The 18,858-nt window shown below is 37.2% G+C and overlaps 1 protein-coding gene across 3 annotated transcripts in view; it reads right to left on the reverse strand.

Moving 5' to 3' along the window:
- The window catches only part of LOC113121152 (ras-specific guanine nucleotide-releasing factor RalGPS2-like), a 112,767-nt gene that overhangs the window by 41,996 nt on the left and 51,913 nt on the right, over positions 1-18,858 (reverse strand). For all 3 annotated transcript variants that reach the window (XM_026291415.1, XM_026291413.1, XM_026291416.1), the window contains exons 6-9: positions 10,446-10,529; positions 6,066-6,155; positions 5,357-5,449; positions 2,929-3,055 (exon numbers count right to left, since the gene is read on the reverse strand). In XM_026291415.1, coding sequence (XP_026147200.1) covers positions 2,929-3,055; positions 5,357-5,449; positions 6,066-6,155; positions 10,446-10,529 — 394 coding nt within the window. The remainder of the gene's footprint in view (positions 1-2,928; positions 3,056-5,356; positions 5,450-6,065; positions 6,156-10,445; positions 10,530-18,858) is intronic.

Consider the following 18,858-nt stretch of genomic DNA (forward strand, 5'->3'; position numbering starts at 1 on the left):
TCAGTCATTTGTTGCCAGATATTACCAATATGAAGCCGTGTCAGATTGCATCTGGGGAAATTTACACACACTCCAGAGTGACACTCCACACACATACACACACACACACACCTATGTACATCCAGCTGGAAGTTTCAGTCTAACCCAGTGTTTTCAGTAGGGAAATCCTGTTATTACAAAACAGACAAACCATTTGGACACTGACCCGATCCTTTACCTCATCTTCCTCTCAATAGCCTTCCAGCTAGTTTTTCTCACATTCAGACTGAGATGAAGCCGTTTAGATGCAGTCAGAGCCCACCCCCCACCTGAGCGCTTTCATAACACACCACAAATCACAGTCTCTGATTGCAAAAGCAGAAGTGACAAGACCAAAGGGAGAATTCACCCACAATGAGTTAGCTTCATTTATATGTGTGTGCTCAAACTGTAAAGAAATGCTTATATTACTCCACTGGCCATTGGAGCGAACCAACCCCATGACGTCTCACAGGGTGGCACTGCAAGATGCCGGCACCCTTGATCCAAAAGATAAAACAAAACAATCCTTTTTTCTTTAAAATGGTTACATTAATCATTCCTATCACTAGCATGCAAAAAATACTAATAACAGCACAAAACCAAAAATAAATTGGAAGGCTGGTGTGATTGAGTGGAGGCGGAGCTAATTTGCATATTCATCGATCTACGTATAGTAAATAAGGCAAGGGTGTAGAGTTACATTCAACCTTTTTTAAGGCATGAGAAAATTATTTTCACAAGAAAAAAAAATTAAATATGTCATTTTTATGATCAAGAGTTTTAAAGGATAAAATATTTCACTACAGGGGGACTTTATATTATACTGCTGTCAGGAAAGGCAGGATCTGCAGTCATCTATGGAAAAGACACTTAATCCATAAAAATCAAGATAGACGGACAGATAAAGGGAGGAGGGGGTAACAGGTGAAAGAACATCCAGCAGGTCAAAAGAAACTGTTTCAGTATTACGGTCAAATCTGAGAACACAAGAGTTCCTCCAGTTCTCTGCCGAAATCTTTCTTTCACTCTCATATTTTTTTTTTTTTACTTTGAGCAGATTTACAAGGAGAGTGACTGGCAGTTCTTGCAGTTCAGACCTCAAGTTGTACAAGAGAGTAGTATTTTCCTCTCTGCCTTCCAAAGAGCCTGGGAGTCCTCCAGCCCCGTACCAAACACACGGAAACATGACATACTTCCTGTTTGTAGTGATACATTCAGTTTTGTTCCTATGAAGTTCAGTTAAGAACAAGATTGCCTCCAGTTAAATGGATAATTCGACCAAAAATTAATATACTGTAATAATTTACTCTCTCACATCATTTCAATAGTAAATGAATGTCCTCCTTAGTGGACTACATAAGAAGGTATTTGGAGAAATGTTCAATTATGTTGTTGCATTTGCATTTGCATTTGTAAATTTGTTGACCGATCACAGAGCAATCAATGAAAGCCTATTGACTTTCATTGTATTCTTGTGAGACAGAATTTTCATTTTTAAATGAACTAAGTGAACTCTGGTGATTTAGATATCAGCCAATAAACCAATAAAGACCTACTATATTTTGCATCCCAACACCAAACTAATCAACCCAGTCACAATTTAGCTACAAAATAATTCAGAAATTGCATACAAAATTAGAGATGTTCCGATACCCTTTTTCTCTTCCCGATACCGATTCCGTTACCTGGGCTCAGGGTATCGGCCGATACCGAGTACTGATCCGATACCTGGGTGTGTATCTGTATATACAGCTGTATGTACTACTAGCCCTGTGTAAATGGCTAGAATTATTTTATGGTGTGCTTCAGACTTCTCTCTTAATAAAACATGAACAAATACATGGTGAACTACTGTATTTATTACAGTATATTTATTATCTGACATGAATTTGACAGTAATATTATTTATTTTCATAAGTGAAAAAGAACTTCAAATGCAGCCACAAATCTAACACCGCAAACTTGTTTCTTATCTAAGAACATGGTATCGGATCGGTATATGGGTTCATGTACTCGCCGATGCCAGAATTTGTTGTGGTATCGGTGATATTTCCGATACTAGTATCGGAATCTGAACAACTCTATACAAAATATGAATTGAAGCATGTAATATATAAAAATGTGATTTACTCAATGGCAGAAAGGATTGTCTTCATATTACAGTAGCAGAGTATCAAATCCACTCCTGTAAGGTGCTGTATGAACAGGACAATTTCACGACTCATTGTAAATATGCTGTTAATCCAAAACCCTGACTTTGTAAACGCAGCCTAGAGGAACTACAGAGACTATTTATTCTCCACTTCTTTCATTTGAATGTTAACACATGATAGAAGTATCTATTTCGCAGTGGAGAGTCAAAACACACTTTTTTTTTTTGCCACTCAGAAGAAATGTTTTCCAGTTTGCTCAAGACACAGTTTGTGCTGCCAGTAAAAAAATAAAAACAAAAAACCTCAGCAGAAGAGGACTCAGAAGATGATGTAACTCCAACACACAGAAAAAGGGCATTACTGCTAATAACCATGCCAGTTTTATATAAGAGTATTATAAGCATGGCACTGAGCAAAATGGATGTAATGAAGTGTGTCAGTACATGAGTGAATGTGCTTTCACAAAAAATGTATAAAATTTAAACTACAAAGGAAATACACTGTCACAGGCAATTTAATCTTGCACACGCGTAATACATTATAACATAATCAGGGGTGAACATAAGTGGTGTGCATTATTAATGGTATATATATATATATATATATATATATATATATATATATATATATATATATATATATATATATATATATATGTTATAATGTTTTAAATAGGACAATTTAATACAAATCTTTAATTGATGCAATTTTTATGTTTTGTGTGTGTGCAAATAAGAGTGGAAAGAAAAAATACCCAGATACGGGATGCAGGATGTCATGCTCTGGCTGCTGATGTAATCTCTCAAGCGTTTATAGTTGTCTTCTTTAGACATGAGATACTCCAACCTCTCAAACGTGGCCTTGTCCTTTCGACTCAAAAGCTGTGGGAAACAAAGTGAGAAAAAGAGAGTTGTTTTTGTAACAAAGTGACTTTTTTTTATAACAAGTGCCTTTTTAAAGGAATAATCCTGGTCCAATAGAAATCTGGCTTTATTATCAGTATCTGTGACATGGAGAAGTGCAGCAGCCCTCAGTAGACAACATTCAGACATTTTCTGCACGTTTTAATCAAGTCAGCATGTGTTTCTAGACACACAAACATTTAGTAAATCAGGGTTTTAATCATCTAAATGAACTCGGCTGTAAACAATCCAGTCTCTAACAACAGATCTCAAGAGTGCTGATTTTTTTTTGTCATATTCCAGTAATCATTCACAGTTAACATGATTTTTGTTTGTTTTCCATTTATCAAACACTTGGCAGTGCAATCGTAAACATAATCGCATTCGGGACGGCGTGAAATATCTGACCAAAACAAAAGACAAAACTGAAAACTAATGTTTAGTGTTTAGTAATGTTCTCAGCAAAAATAAAAGTGTGGAGAAACGAAGACAGCAAACAGAGATCAGATTAAATTAGAGCTCTGCAAACAAAGGAAAAGCTGATAGCGCTGAAATGAAACCCAGAGTACCGCACAATAAATTCAAACAAACCTAACCAAATTAAGAGCCACCCGATTTGACCTCTAGCGCACACACGCGCACTCTCTCTCTCTCTCTCTCTCGCTCTTGTAATGCTCTCCACACTTCTCAAAATAAAGTGCTACCAATATTTTTAGCATGCTTTATAATAACTAAAAACATTTTTCACCAAAAAAATACTTGGAAGGAAACTGATCATGAAAAGTCATCTGTGCAAAAAGTCAAATTTCCATTGAAGAACAAGATGCTAATTTGGATTATTCTAAAATCATACTGGATAACACAATTTATAAAAGGGAAAATATTTTAATAAATTACAAAAATAGCCACACAGAAGTGTGTTCAGGGCCCACTATATAGGAGTGTGTGCTAGTCTGAGAAGCCATGGAAAACACGCATCTGACAGAAAGAGCAGGGGAGAGGAATACAGTTACGTAAAAGACTAGAAAATGGTGCACTAGAGACAGGCTGGAGGAGGGGGATGTTGGCTGAGACTGAAGACAAGACAAGAAAATGTTTCCAAAGAAAAGACAGATACGCCGAGATGCTGGATAGCCTGATCCTTATAAAGGTTTACCATAGTAACCATAGTACCCCTCAAAATACAAACATATACTGCTTGCACATGCAAAAGGCCCCACCAAATTGCTGGTGGCTGCCAAAGCATTGTCTTGTGGCTTCTAAAATGTTCAGAATCACATGTGTTGCTGGAGTTTTGTGAGTGGTTGCCAGGTCTCAGGTGTTTGGGGTGTTTTAGAGCATTCTGTGAGGTTGCTTGGGTGTTCCCGGTGGTTCTTTGGTGGTTTTGTAATTGTCCAAAAGATAAAAAATAAAAATAACTGGGAAACTTGAAGTTGCTAATGCTAATAAATGTCAGAAACCCAAGTGCAGCGCAGATGCTCGTCTACAGAATGATTTGTGAGCAAACACGCTGTGAAGTAAAAAAAAAAAAAAACACAGAGGAACAGGTGTCTGTTTTATGATTTTTGCCCTATTTTATAGTAGAAACAGATGAGTGTTGGGGAAACCCCACTATTAGCTTTAGGTTTTGCAAGCTAATGATCTTTAAAGAAACAGTTCATAGTCAGTTCATAAGGATATCATTAACAATTATTAGCTAGAAAGATAAAAAAAAATATTCACTCAAGTACCATCATTGTATTGTATTTGAATTAATTTCAGGGGAACAAAAATCCCTAGCACTGTGGAGTGTGTTCATATGAGGGTATCATGTTTGAGAAATTAAATGCACAATTTAATTCCAGTAAAGACTGAAAGGGGAAAAGCTAAACAGAGTTCCTTGTTATTCATCAGTCTAAGTATTGGAAAGAAACAGCTCAAGGTTTCACGGTGATTCATTTGTTTGCAGTTTCCAGCTCTCATCAATAACTGACTGAGAGCATGTTGGAGACCTGGATAATCTCACAACCTATAAACACACATGAAAACCGAGAAATCTGGACACGCATAGAAGCTGGGTTGGACAAAAAGATAATTGAGTGAACCGAGAACCCAACTGATCCAAAAACACACACAATGCTTTGAAAAAAAAAAAAAAAAAAATTTAAATTAATAAATAAAAAGAAAATATTAAAACGTGTTTAAATATGCAAATAATTTTCTAATATATATAAAAAAAGGTTTTAGCAAAGTAAAAACTAACATGCAAAATATGAATAATTAATATATTTAATAACTCACAGCCCAGGTCTTGGTGAGCCTGAAGATGGGGGCGCTCTGTAAAGCAGATACTACTGCCATCACTGCATGGAGATTATTCATGTCACACAGTTTCTGCAAGAAGAGAGAAAAGTTAGCAACTAGCATAATCACTTAAAGAGGTCATTTAATGCAATTTCAGATTTCCCTTTCTCTTTGGAGTGTGTTATGCTTGCTGTTTGTCGTTTCTCCGAACACAAATACAGACATGGTTTTATGTTTACATGGCGCGATGCAATGCAATGCGTAAAAAGACAGTATAAGTCATTATAATCAATAATCATGTCCTCACTGGATGCAACAATTGCCTTGTTTGTAATGGGTTTTATTGTTATTGTCTCGTTGCGCTGATGTTCTGACCGGGACATGCATCACAGTATGTTAAGGGGTTGAACATTTCCGTCAAACGCTTGAGGCATTCAGCCAATCACAATACACTGGATAGCTGACCAATCAGAGCAGACCTCGCTTTTCAGGAAGATGAGCTTTGTAAAAATGTGTTTCAGAAAGGAGGGGCACAGTGGAGAAACAATAATGTACAGTATAAGGAAAATCTTTGAACCTTAAACCGCATAAATACATTTAATTACATCAAATACACAAAATAATGTTCTTTTTAGCAGCATCATATGACCCCTTTAAGTAGTACACGTGTGCTGTATGGAGTGTTTTTTGTTGTTGTTTTTTTTACCTTTGCTGTTCTGATATAGAGGCTCAACACTTCTGCCCTGATCTTCAGAGTTTGAGCATGAAGAATCTCCCTCACCACCCAGAAACTCACCTAACATTAGACAAAACCATAAAAACAAATGCATATTCACAATTAATCAATACTGCTATAGTCAATATATAGGCAACACTACATTTATCCCCAACATGGTGGGACTGGAAAATGTAAATGTTCATGTGAAAAAAAGATATTGAGAGGAGATGAGAAGCCAAGAGACAAGAAGAAACATTGTATTTTAAACTTCAGACGTTACGCAACTGCAGACATGGATTGTTGAAACATCACTCTTCATCTCCTTCAAACCTCAACCCCCATTTCCATTCCTCCTGTTGATTTTCCAGACCTTTCCTTCCCGTGATCCCTCTTTCCCCATCCCTCCCCACATGTCTGATGCTGGGACGCACACACAGTGAGGTCATTGTTTCACCATCTCCCCTACTGTGTGTTTCCCTGTTTGTTGTTGTGAGACGGCGTCTTTGGATGAAGCCGGAACGCCTCAAACCAGTGGAAGGAATTTAACTCTAATGACTAATGAAGAGAAAAAGCAGCATGGTACTGCAGACTCGAACACAAATACACAGTGAGAAAACTCCGTCTCACACATGAGCACACATTCACAGCAGCTGCTGCATTACACACACCTGCACCTGCATTACACAAAGAGGAAATCAATTTCGGAGTCAGATTTTGAGCCTCTAGTCATGCCTCTAGTCTTTCCTCCACATACTCCATTAGATAACATTTCATCTCCATGCTCTGTCAAGGAAAACATGACAAAGAAAGAAAGAAAGAAAGAAAGAAAGAAAGAAAGAAAGAAAGAAAGAAAGAAAGAAAGAAAGAAAGAAAGAAAGAAAGAAAGAAAGAAAGAAAGAAAGAAAGAAAAAAGAGAGAACGAAAGAGAGAAAGAAATGGGGGTAGGACTGAAAAAAAAAAACAGACCTTATGCAAATATCCCCTGGTAAAAGATACCCATATGTGCCTAATTTTTTACATCTGTCCATGGGTAATCTTTAGGGTCTGTCTGTATGCGTGTGTTTGCATAAGTGTATTTTTATACCCGAGTTTGCTTCCATTATTTGCTGTATTTAGGACATAAGAGTAAATATAATATGAATACACTGCATGTTTGTACATGACAGACCAAACATTTTAATTTGGGAGTCTTTGAAGTGGGGAGCACAAGGTCTAGCAAGAGAGAAAAAAGAATGTATATTTATGGAAAGAGTGCTTTACCAGTGTTTATAGTCATATAAACAACATTAACATTTGATTTTACACAATGACAATGAGTTATACAAGACAACCGAACCAGACAACTGTCAATGGCTTTGATTAACCTGCTCCAGTTGAGAAAAATAAAATAAAAACAAAGATCAGTAACTACCAACCGACTACATGATGATTAGCTTACTACATGATCAGTTTATTTAAAGGGATAGTTCACCCAAAATCGTCATTAATTACTCACATTCATGTCGTTCCAAACCCAAAAGACCTCCGTTCAGTTTCAGAACACAAATTAAGATATTTTTGAAGAAATCTGAGAGCTCTCTGACCGTCCCATAGACAGTGATGTAATTACTACGATCAAGGTCCAGATCTGGAAATCGGCTGAATGGATTCAAAAACGGTAAAACTCAACTGTTTACTCTAGGGGAATTGGAAAATGAGCCTATTTTCAAAAATAGTGATGTGTTCCTTTAATGATGAGTAAAGTATTGATGATCAACTAACCGCACATATCAACTAATGATGACAAAACTAGTGTTAACTAACCACTGAATAAAGGCACACTACTAATTATCATACTTCATACCGCACGTTATATAATCATTATACTATTAAAACGAAAGTTCACCAAAAAGTGGACATCATTCAATCAACCACATGTCATTCCAAACCTATATGAGTTTCATTCTTTTATACTTAGTAAAAATACAAAGACAAAAGGAACCATAGTATTGTTTTCCACACTAAAGAAGGCTATCATTTTTCGGTTACCAACATTTTTGGGTGAACTATCCCTTTAAATGATGATGAAACCATCACTTGAATGATGACAAACGTATACATAATGAATTACATTAACAACTGTTTTTCAACTAGACTACTGGTTTTACAAAAACACACAAAGCCCCACTGTAGCCTTGAAAGATTAAAAACTAGTGCTGTCAACAGATTATAAAAAAAAAAAAACCTACATTTTGTTTCTGAAAATAATTGCGAAAATTCTGAAAATCCCACCTAACATCAAAGTTTTAAAATAAACTTTTATATTGCAAATATTTCACATTAAATCTTAAAATTATTGTTCTAATAACATAAATGGTTTTAAGGCAGCTTTATTCCACCTTTTTAGTAACTTAGTGACTTACAGCAACTGATCACGACATTGCATGCACATAGTTTATTTAACGCTTTAATATGAAATTATAAAGGCTACAGCGCGCACCGGTGCTCGTTTGACCCCACACCTGGCGTTGAGGTGAAGCTGGAGTACATGTCTGAAAATCTTCCATATGATGTGCTTATAAAATAAATGCTTTTCCTGTCAAGAGAAAAAGTGATTAAAGTGAAGAACGTTTTTAACACGTTAAACTGAAAAAAGTAATCGGTTGCATTATTTTGCTAATTCCGAAAGCACTAATATAAACACATACAGTTCAGTGACATTAGTTCATATAATTAAGAGTTCAGTATGAATGATAAAACTAAACTAGTGACTGAAGTAAGTCATTGAAATAGTCACTCAACTAATTTGGTCAAAAGCGCCGATTCATTTAGGAACAAAACAAGACTTCCTGTAGGAGTGAGTCTTGAATCATTCAAATAGTTATAGTTCAGTTATACTTGTAGTTCAGAGACACATACAGTTCAGTATCCTTTGGACAATACGTTCCAGTCTTTTTAGGACATTTTGTTCTTGCCTTTCCAAGTATCATCCTTCAGAAAGTACATTTGTGTTGGCAGGCGAGTGCATGTGGGTTCCCGAACAGTCGCTTTAACCGTTTTCACAATGTATATTGAGAGAAGTTTCCACAGAACACGAATTCCTCACTGATATTCTCATATTTATTACAGAGTGCTAGCCATATTATCAGGGGAGAAAGTCTGTGTCTGTGAGGGTGTGTTTAAGTCTTAAAGTGGAGAGGTGCAAAAAACAACTTCTGCATTGCATATAAGCTTCAATAATCATTCCCTTCTGGTTACGCACTGTCAGCTTTTGTCAATTATGAAGCAACGATTGCACACAGAAATTTGTACACACTCAGAGGAGGCCACATATTTCTTCAAAGGCCAACTGGATCAAGTCAATGTTTCCCTGCCCTAGTGGTGTGCATCCAACATCTTCGCACAGGCCTCAGTTCGGTGATAAGCTTTTCAAACATTGATATCACCTGCTCATAGTGGGGCCAAAATGTAAATGTAGGTTTGGTTTCCCACTTGTCTTATTCATCCGGAGTGACTGTGACATTAAATCACAACGTGTTGTGTTAGCATGATTAGAGTCCAAATTCTTTTAACAAGAACCTTGGTGGCGACGTCATTTTCCAACTTAGCCAATCCGAGGCAATAAAGTCAAGAGATTTTGGCCAGAAACATACTCATTCGCAAACATGCTCAGCCAGCGCATTACAAGCATGCCAGCCCTTGGAAGCTGAGCAACTAGAGAGGCCTCCACCCCTCGTGACCCCAACATTTACCTCGACCAACACTTTTCTCCACTTTAATGCCCAATCTCTAACACAAACCACTTGGAAACCTTATTTTCCGGTTTGTAGGATTTGAAGTTTTTATTTAAAACAAACCAACTCTCCAATACATGTGGCCACAGAAACAATAAACATGTTTCCTGTCATAGTAAACTGGCTGACCACACACATATTCGAGCATCATTTTGAATGGAAAAGTATATTTTAAAAAAGTTACATAAAAAGCTACTGTTTAAAAATGTATTGTGCTTGTCCGGTTAAGCCTTTTTTAATTTACATTTTTATTTAAAAGTATGTTTCAGAAACCACATTTTACTGCTCAAACGTTTGGGGTAAAAGGAAAAGACATTTCTTAAAAAGAAAATAAATAATTAAATTGATCAAAAGTGATTGCAATGACTTTTACATTGTTATGAAAAAATATATATTTAAAAAAAGTTTTTATTCATCAAAGAACCCGGAAAAAAATAAAAATAAATCACAGTTTCTGCTAAAATATCAAGCAGCACAGCTATTTTTGGACAATTCTCCAGTTTTGTGTATTTCAACCTCCTCAGCTGCAAGTCTACAGTTAATCACTGTCTATATCCAATTAATGGGGCAACAACAAATAGTGTCTGCAGTTTACCTGGTTAAAGCGTCGTGTGAAGGCAACAGCGTTGGGTGCTGAACTGTGTTTCTCCTTCTTGTTCCAGCCACAACTAGAGAGTTCCTGCAAAAATAACAAGAAAACAAAAATAGTAACGTAAAAAAAAAAATTACAAATAAATCATGTTCCAGTTGGTTTGAGATTGGAGAAACTGGACGGAAACAATTAAGTCAACCAAGCGCAGCATTGCGAATGGTCTACAATGCCAAAAACAAATCAACTCGGGGCACCTAAAATAGGGTGAGCATCACTCATGACCAGTGACCCTAGAAAACATCATTAATGGGGCCTCTGACAGCAGAAGTTCACATCTTTCCCAGTCCATCATGCTTTGTACACTTAATTTTGCATCGAAACACAGAAGCCATCTCTGAATAGCATGCCAAACTTCCGAAAATCGTGTGGATCCTCTGTCTCGCTCACATGATGTGACTGACTGACTGAACGGGAATGGAAAAGCTTTTAAAATAGCATTTAACAATGTGTATTTGGCAACAACACCATTGAATAAACATCAATCTGACTTGCTAAATCTCCAAAACACAAACATGAAAACTCATCTAAGAAACATCTAAGCGCCAATACTAAAGCCGTCATGACAGTCTAATATACGACATATCGGCCAAGCCTGGAAATTCACATTTGGAAAATCCAGAACCTAATTATGCAACCGTGCGCTGCATAATTACGCCAAAAGCTCAGACCTTTTCCAGTAGAGTATCAGTTTCAAACAAGCTGTTAGCACCATTAAAACACAAAAACAAGCTCTGATATGCATTCAACCACAAAGAGAGATGTCAGTAACGGGAGAAGAACTGCTTGATTCCATGATGGGACTTCAAGAACAATGAAATTAACCATCAAACATATTCGTTAAGATTGTCCATTGTGAACTTAAACCTGACGGCAACACAACCGCAATCTCTCATGAGGTCACACTAGCAAACAGTGACTTAATGAGTCAGCAACCTGTGGAGGTAGGAGCTTAGCAACATACACAAACACAGATGTGAGTACGCGAGCCAGCACACACAGAGCTAAGTAAGTGTGCTTTCTGCATTGTGTCTCCAACACCAACGACCACCGAGACGTGCCAATGAAATCACTTCTGCTGAATCAATTATCTCTACATGTGTAACAAATCTGAGCCCCCAGCATAGAGCTCAGAATCTGCGATGAGGAAAATCACCTACAGAGATTTAATGAAATCAGTCGCTACCCACTCTGAGAACAAAACACAAGGTTAATGGCAGATTTCCGTTCTTCTGTGATGTAATGCATTTCTGAGATTACAGTAGAAGTGAACTGAACAGTGTGTTTATTGAATTTAATTGAATTTAATTGGTCCAGCTGGCCAGTTGTCAAGGTTATCATTGAGTTCTTCAAACAAGGACAGCACAACCACATGCTCCAAATGGTAGCAGTGAAGGTAATAATTGGGCTTTTAACCAAAAAGATGCAGGCTGGAAACCCCAAAGAGGGATCTCATCCACAAACAACAGTGTTCACGTTTTACCTAAATCATATTGTGTACTAAAATGGCAAGACCTGCCTTGACCTGGCTGAATCTGATTGGCTGGAACAAAACAAAATAAAAAACAAGATAAACAAACAAAATATAGGGCTGTCGCAGTAAAGTAGTACATTTTCCTTGTGGTTATTTTGGGTGGCTCAATATTACAATATGCAATATTAAAGGGGTCATTTGATTTTGCTAAGAAGAACATTATTTTATGTATTTGGTGTAATGAAATGTGTTAATGAAAAGTGTTTCATTACACATTATTTTCCACATACTGTACATTACTGTTTCTCCTCTATGCCCCACCTTTCTGAAATGTGTAGATTTTTACAAAACTCAACGTTCTGAAAAGCGAGGTGTGCTCTGATTGGCCAGGTCATGATTTTCGAATATTCGATTAGTCGATTTAATGAGCGATTATCGATTAGGCTGTGCGACTATTTTCTAAGGATGCGAACCATGCCCGAGCGCGTCTTACCCCCAAAGCCCGGATCGGTTGACTGTGATTGCTCCGTGCCGCGCTCGGATGCTGTTGGTTGGAAGAAGTGGACCACAGCACAGTTCAGTTTAATTAGTGCGGTATGCATGCAGTGTGAGCGGTAAACAGGCCGAAGCAGGGAACTGCTGATACGTGTAGCATGATTACACATTTCTGAGCAGCAAATGCAATAGATTTATAAAGCAATATGCTGTGAGAGGTTCTTCTTCTTCTGTGTCACCGTGTCCCAAAAGACTCAAAATAATGAACCACAAAGTTAACAGAACGATGTACTCCATTGTGCTGAGCGAGAAGCTTCCTGTTTCCCACTTATTAAGTCGTGATTACGAGCTAGCTGCATTAAAATGATTCGTTATTTGTTGAAGGAATAAAATGTAATATTCCACTGGTTTGATAACCATACAATTTCTTTAAACCATTTAAAAATTTGACTCTGTTATGTTGATTTTTATAAACTAAATAACTTTATGTGACTATTCACTAGCCTTTAATTAAGGTATAAATGCTTGGAAATAATATGTAATGTTTTAATCGCATTAAGCTCTGGGCTTTGTTACTTTTATTATAACATAAAGCCTCAGGCTTCTGTCAATTTTAAGATAAAATACAAACAATGAATGTTTTTTACGCTCTTTAATCTCTAGTGAGATATTCTCCTTTCATGAGGCATGTGAGTAAAATATATTTTCCAGTTTAATATTTGAAGCACGAAAGTAATAACAAATTAATATTTGAGTGCATGTTGAAAAAAAAAACAGAACAATTTAATACAAACGTGAAATGTGAAGAATGACAGCTGCCACATACAATTTTTTATATATATTTTGGCGGAGTATACAGGTGTAATATATTAAATTTTACTCCATGCAATGTAACATGATTTCATTGTCGTAAAATATTATGACTGTAATCTGTGCTTGTAGGCTATTTAAAAAACAAACCAACTTGAATTTAACAAACATAAAATGTTTCAATCATATTTCTGAATTAAATGCCATTAAAAACCAAAACTAAACTATTATAATGGCTGCAACAGCAGCTGTGTAATGAGGACAGCGACTCGGGCAGAGAAATCTGATTAGCCCCGGGCTGTGTAAGGCTCTTTTTTCCCTTGGTTTGGCGAGCCCATATAAGTACTACCTACTTTTTTCATGGGATGTAATAAAATCTGACATGGTATCAGAGATAGACAGATATATTGGCTATATATATATATATAAAAACAAGCAGTTAGAAAACGAATAGAGATTGCAAGTGATAAAGGGTCATGGGTTTTTTTTATATAAAAAATGAAAACAAATAGGTAAAATAGAATTAGAATAGAGAGGGCTAAACTTTGAGCGTGAAATAAAAGATTGAAGATACATATTTTTAGGCGTTTCTTGAAGATGGCTAAGGACTCGGCCATTTAGATTTAATTGGGCAGGTCATTCCACCAGGAGGGAACAGTTAATGAAAAAGTTAGTGAGAGTGATTTTGTGCCTCTTTGGGATGGCAAATAATTAGGGTGACCATATGCACCGTTCATACAGGACACGCCCCAGCCAGAAGTTTAATAATGCCTTAAACATCCAGAGCAGCTTGACCAATAACATGCAGGTATTGTACATAGTCGACCAATCGTGGGGCTGCGTGTGAGAAGGTGAGATCTAGAGGGAACAATCAAAGCTATGCAAATATGCGCACGTGTTTGTTCATTCGATTGACTTGAAGCGTCGCTGCGCACAAATCCAAAAAAAAAACAAAAACAAAGTGCGCCACAATCCTTCAAGTCAAACGAACGAATATACACGTAAGCGATTCAAAAGCATAAGGAGCCGTCTGCTCTGCTCGTTATAGCTCTCATGAATGTATCACAACGATCAACCTGCACAGTGCAAATAGCCAAAACCTGGATATTTTAGGCAATATTAAAATCCTGGCTGGGACGTGTCCTGTATGAACGGCGCATATGGTCACCCTACAAATAATGGGTTGGTGCTCATTGCAGAATTTGCATTTTTCTTGCAGATTTTCCTGTCCATAAACTATAGAAAAAAGGGAAAGCTGGCTAAAGCATCAGTATGCTGATTTCAAATACTATGTCTTTTTCTAACAGTGACAGATTGGATAATGCACAAAGCAATGAACCCAGGGAAACTCATGGAGGACAGCAGAAACAAGGGAAAGAAAAAGACACAGTTTGAGGGAAAAAATGCTCTGTGATTCTCCGTTTCATAGATTTGAAGCCATCAAACAAAAACAGGAGGAAGTCAGTTCTGTTCACAGGGAGCGTTGCTATCGCACAAAAGTCTTTAAAGCAGTGGGAAGTCAATGAAAAAGCGATCATAGCTGTGTTTGATGTTCCCTTTCTTCCACTTTCTTTTGTGTCTCCTGAAAAGGCTTGTAACGGTTTCTAAAATACAACACCATTTTAAGATAAAACTAAAACTACCAGAACTCATCATGCCTTGAAAAGACAAAATCAACTGGCAACTTTATAGCTTATATTCAAACTTTATAAAAATAAAATAATAAAATGTGCTGTTCTCATACTATTCTGGGAGGTATTCATGGAAACAGATTAGCCAGCTGGAAATCAGGGATAAGATAATGGGAGGCGAGCAGTAATGGAAGACCACTTGACGGGGGGTGACAATGGTTTACTGTACGTCAGACTCTGACCCTGTGACAAGTTCAGGATATGACAATAATCCACTACATTAACTGAACCTCTTATATATCTTCACCAAGTCTGCAAACCTGGAGCTCACGCATCTAACCACAGCTCAAAATCTGACAAACAGGGGAGCTGGAAATCACAGAAATAATTACAGTTGGCGTGGAAATAGAGCCAGTATCTCTAGCCAGTACTATATGGACTATAAAAATATACGCAGATGTAATACTAATGCTTACGGAATGGGTGGGCAGTAACAGAGATTTTCCATCAAGGCATTTAATGTCATCATTAGGGCCGTTTGCACCACTTTAGCTCCAGAAATAAATGTACAGCACTAAAGTACTGGGATGATTTTGCGCAAACTATTTTCCAGTACCATTTCAAGGGTTGCATTCGCACAGACATTGTGTACTAGGAAGTGACATAAGCCGGTCGACAGAAGAACAACTTTAACAACAGGAGAATGCTGGACGCTGTGATCGCTGCTGTGTTTTTGTTGTGTCTCGCGGGTTTCACAATAATGGACATGGAATGTCAACGTATATGTAAAGCACAGACATACTCCGTCTGCAGTGCGTATGCATTGCGTATTTTTTTACGCACACATGTTAATGGATTCCAGCATTCACTCGCACGCGATTTTGGCCCGTCAGTGGATTACATGAGCGGCGCATCTGCAGCAGTGCAGCGATTGTTTATGTACCGAGTCTATTTTTGCTGTGCTGCATGCGCTGAATTAAAGTGACAGCGCATTGTTCGCTGTAAAAAATTTACATGGATTGACACGGAAAATGCAGTCATTTCACAGTAAATGTATACTAATTCTGTTCCACAAGCAACACATGGGTTTTGGCTAGGTTTAAAACAAGAAAAAGAGCACCTTTAGAAATAGTATATGCACTTTTAAAGAGGCAGAAAAACAAAGTAATTATAGACCTGTTGGATTTCTTGTAATAAAGATTTAAATGCAAAAGGCATGAGAGTCGACTGTTTCTGTCAGTGGTGAGTTTTAATTTTAAATATTTGCGATATCCTTACAAGAAAAGTAGGCTAATGTTGTGTTTAAATGTGTTGCCACTTGCTTCAGCAACTTATTATACAAACCTAGCAGTCAAATACATGAGTAATACGTTGTTTATATTTGAGTTTAAATCAATGTCTATGAAAGATTGTTACAGTACTGTGATGAAGGAGTATCACAATGCTGAATAATTTTTTTTTTTTACATGATTTGAAATCAAAATAATGGACAAAGTTGTGTTTGTGGACTAAACAGCCGCGGATCAGTAGCGGACGGCGGGTGGGTGAGGGCGTTTTCAAACACGTTTGGCCAATTAATGTATATTTACATCACAGGTTGTACCAGTTGTGCTGGTTACACGCTGCTCCAGAGTAGGAGCTAATTTGGTTCTCAAAAAAGCAGTCCGGTACTAAAATCGCACCCAGTTCCGGCAGTGTGAAAACGCCAAAAAATGGGTAGTTCCACAAATATTTCTGGTACTATGAAAAGGTTCACGCGGTGCGAAAGGCCCTACTATGGCAAAATCTAACCATCATCCAATATTTGGTAGGTTTTCATGCTTTTTCAAGAAAACCAAAAAAAATGTAATTAAAGCATGCAGGTTTGGGAAGACATCAAGACAAATAAATAATGGCAGAATTTATTGTGGAGTGGTTCTTTGAACTTCTTTCAATAATTTAACTGACATCACAAAACATACAAGCTCAAGCCAGATAACTAAGAACATACTTTTTTACATCTTAAAAAAAACAGCAATTTCTGCATGTGTGTTTGAAATAGATCCTCACCTGAAGAATATAAATCTAAAACAGAACACTTTTCCTGGAAACTGTGTTCCAGTGATTCGCTCTCTCTGCTCTGAGAGGTTGTGCCTGGTAAAAAACAGCACAAGAGAGAAACCGAACATGTCATATGTATCATCCATTAATCTCAACAGCTCTATAGAGCCTGGATCACATGGAATCCCGCCAAGCAAATGCTACTATACAAATTGCACAAAAGGGTTCAGAATAAGGGAAGATGGGTGATTCATTCACTGCAGAAGTTCCATTGGTAAGCAAGTGATGTCATGCTGAATTTCTCATTTTCCTAGCAAAATAAGCTTATTATATATATATATATATATATAAAATCTTAAAAAAACTGAATATTAACTGGTAATTCATTTCTAAAGAAATGAAACAGAGAGGGAAAAATGTCTTAGCAGAAATGTGTATGAAAACGTATTATATAACAGACAAGAATCCATTTCTTGTAATGTGAAAACCTTATGGTTTTCAGGATTACTGGGCCCTTGACCACAATTTTTTTTTTTTTTTTTTTTTTTGCATTTCCTGTATAGCAGAACATGAAGACAGATTCCAGGTTTTAAGATAATCTCTCATGTTATGCATCACATCCATGTGTCGGGCAGACTGCCATGTGATCTGTGCAGCTAGTTTGTAACTGGCTCACATGTATCTACAGTGGTCTTTTCCGAGACCCTACCAGCATTCTTCATGATAGTATGTATGCAACTTGTTGCTCTGTCCCAGCCAAAACCGGCCAGACTGAACGATAATGTGCATCATAGTCATGAAGGCCAGAGAAACCCAGCGGTTCCTCTGCTAATGCTCACAGAAGCATTACAGAGCAACTAACAGGGACCGTTTTACAATTGAACATACATGTGCACCATTCATGTGGCTCTGTTCATTAGTCATGTGCCACTTTAATAATATTTTTGTGGTGCCTATTTAGAGACTTGGTCACTATGCTTTTATTCTATGGAAAGGAGCAGCCTGTGCATTTTGCTAGATACTTACTTTTCTGTTTCACAGAAGATAAACAAACTGGTTTCTAACAACAAATGTTGAAAAAAATTTGGGTAAACTATCTAAAAATTCTCATTAGGCTTTTTGGCCAAGTAACCTTCAGATTGAAGATGTCACTGAATAACAAAGAGCCACTTCTGCTTCTTTATCGCTCGCTCTCTCACACACATTTCACTTTAGTTCAGCAGAGCACAAATCATCGAAATCTCTCCTGCTTCCAGAGCCTCAAAAACAATTAACCTCCCCTGCGAAGAAACACACACAGACAATAGAAAACTCGATGAACTGCAGTCCACTCAAAAAAAAAAAAAAATCTGTTATGATGTGTTTAACAGCCTCTGCTGAAACACAAGCTGCTTTAATATAGCTACTTCATAAAAAAAATCTTTAGCAACATCTGCAGAGTTGATAAAAACTGCCATTAATTAAAGCAAACCAATAATAACGGGCAGCACTGCAAGATCACTGATATCACTGCGTTATTCCACTCGAATCAAACAAACCTCTCCATTCCACCCAGGGCATTATGGGTCAGAGCGTGCTTATAATGAGTGCCTGTAAAAAAGGCTAATGGGGTGGTACAGAGAACAGACCAGAGATGTTTGCATGCATGTAGGTTGGAAAAAGTTACGTAATTCTACACGCATCTCTCTAAAAAGACATTTCATGAAGTCTTAGTGTTTTAATGCATGTACAAAAGCCTCTGGTCTGCATTACAGCCGTATGCTCAAATTACTGCTCAAACTGCATATGGATGGGTCTGCTGCACACTTAATCTGAACTTTATTAGTGTGAAGAATCTCGCAGAAATATACTTTTGACTACAGGCATAAAGTCTGGTCAACCTTGCAGCATTTCTCAAAAAGAACTTAGG

This window comes from Carassius auratus, chromosome 20 (assembly GCF_003368295.1).
Source record: "Carassius auratus strain Wakin chromosome 20, ASM336829v1, whole genome shotgun sequence".
NCBI classification, from domain to species: Eukaryota; Metazoa; Chordata; class Actinopteri; order Cypriniformes; family Cyprinidae; genus Carassius; species Carassius auratus.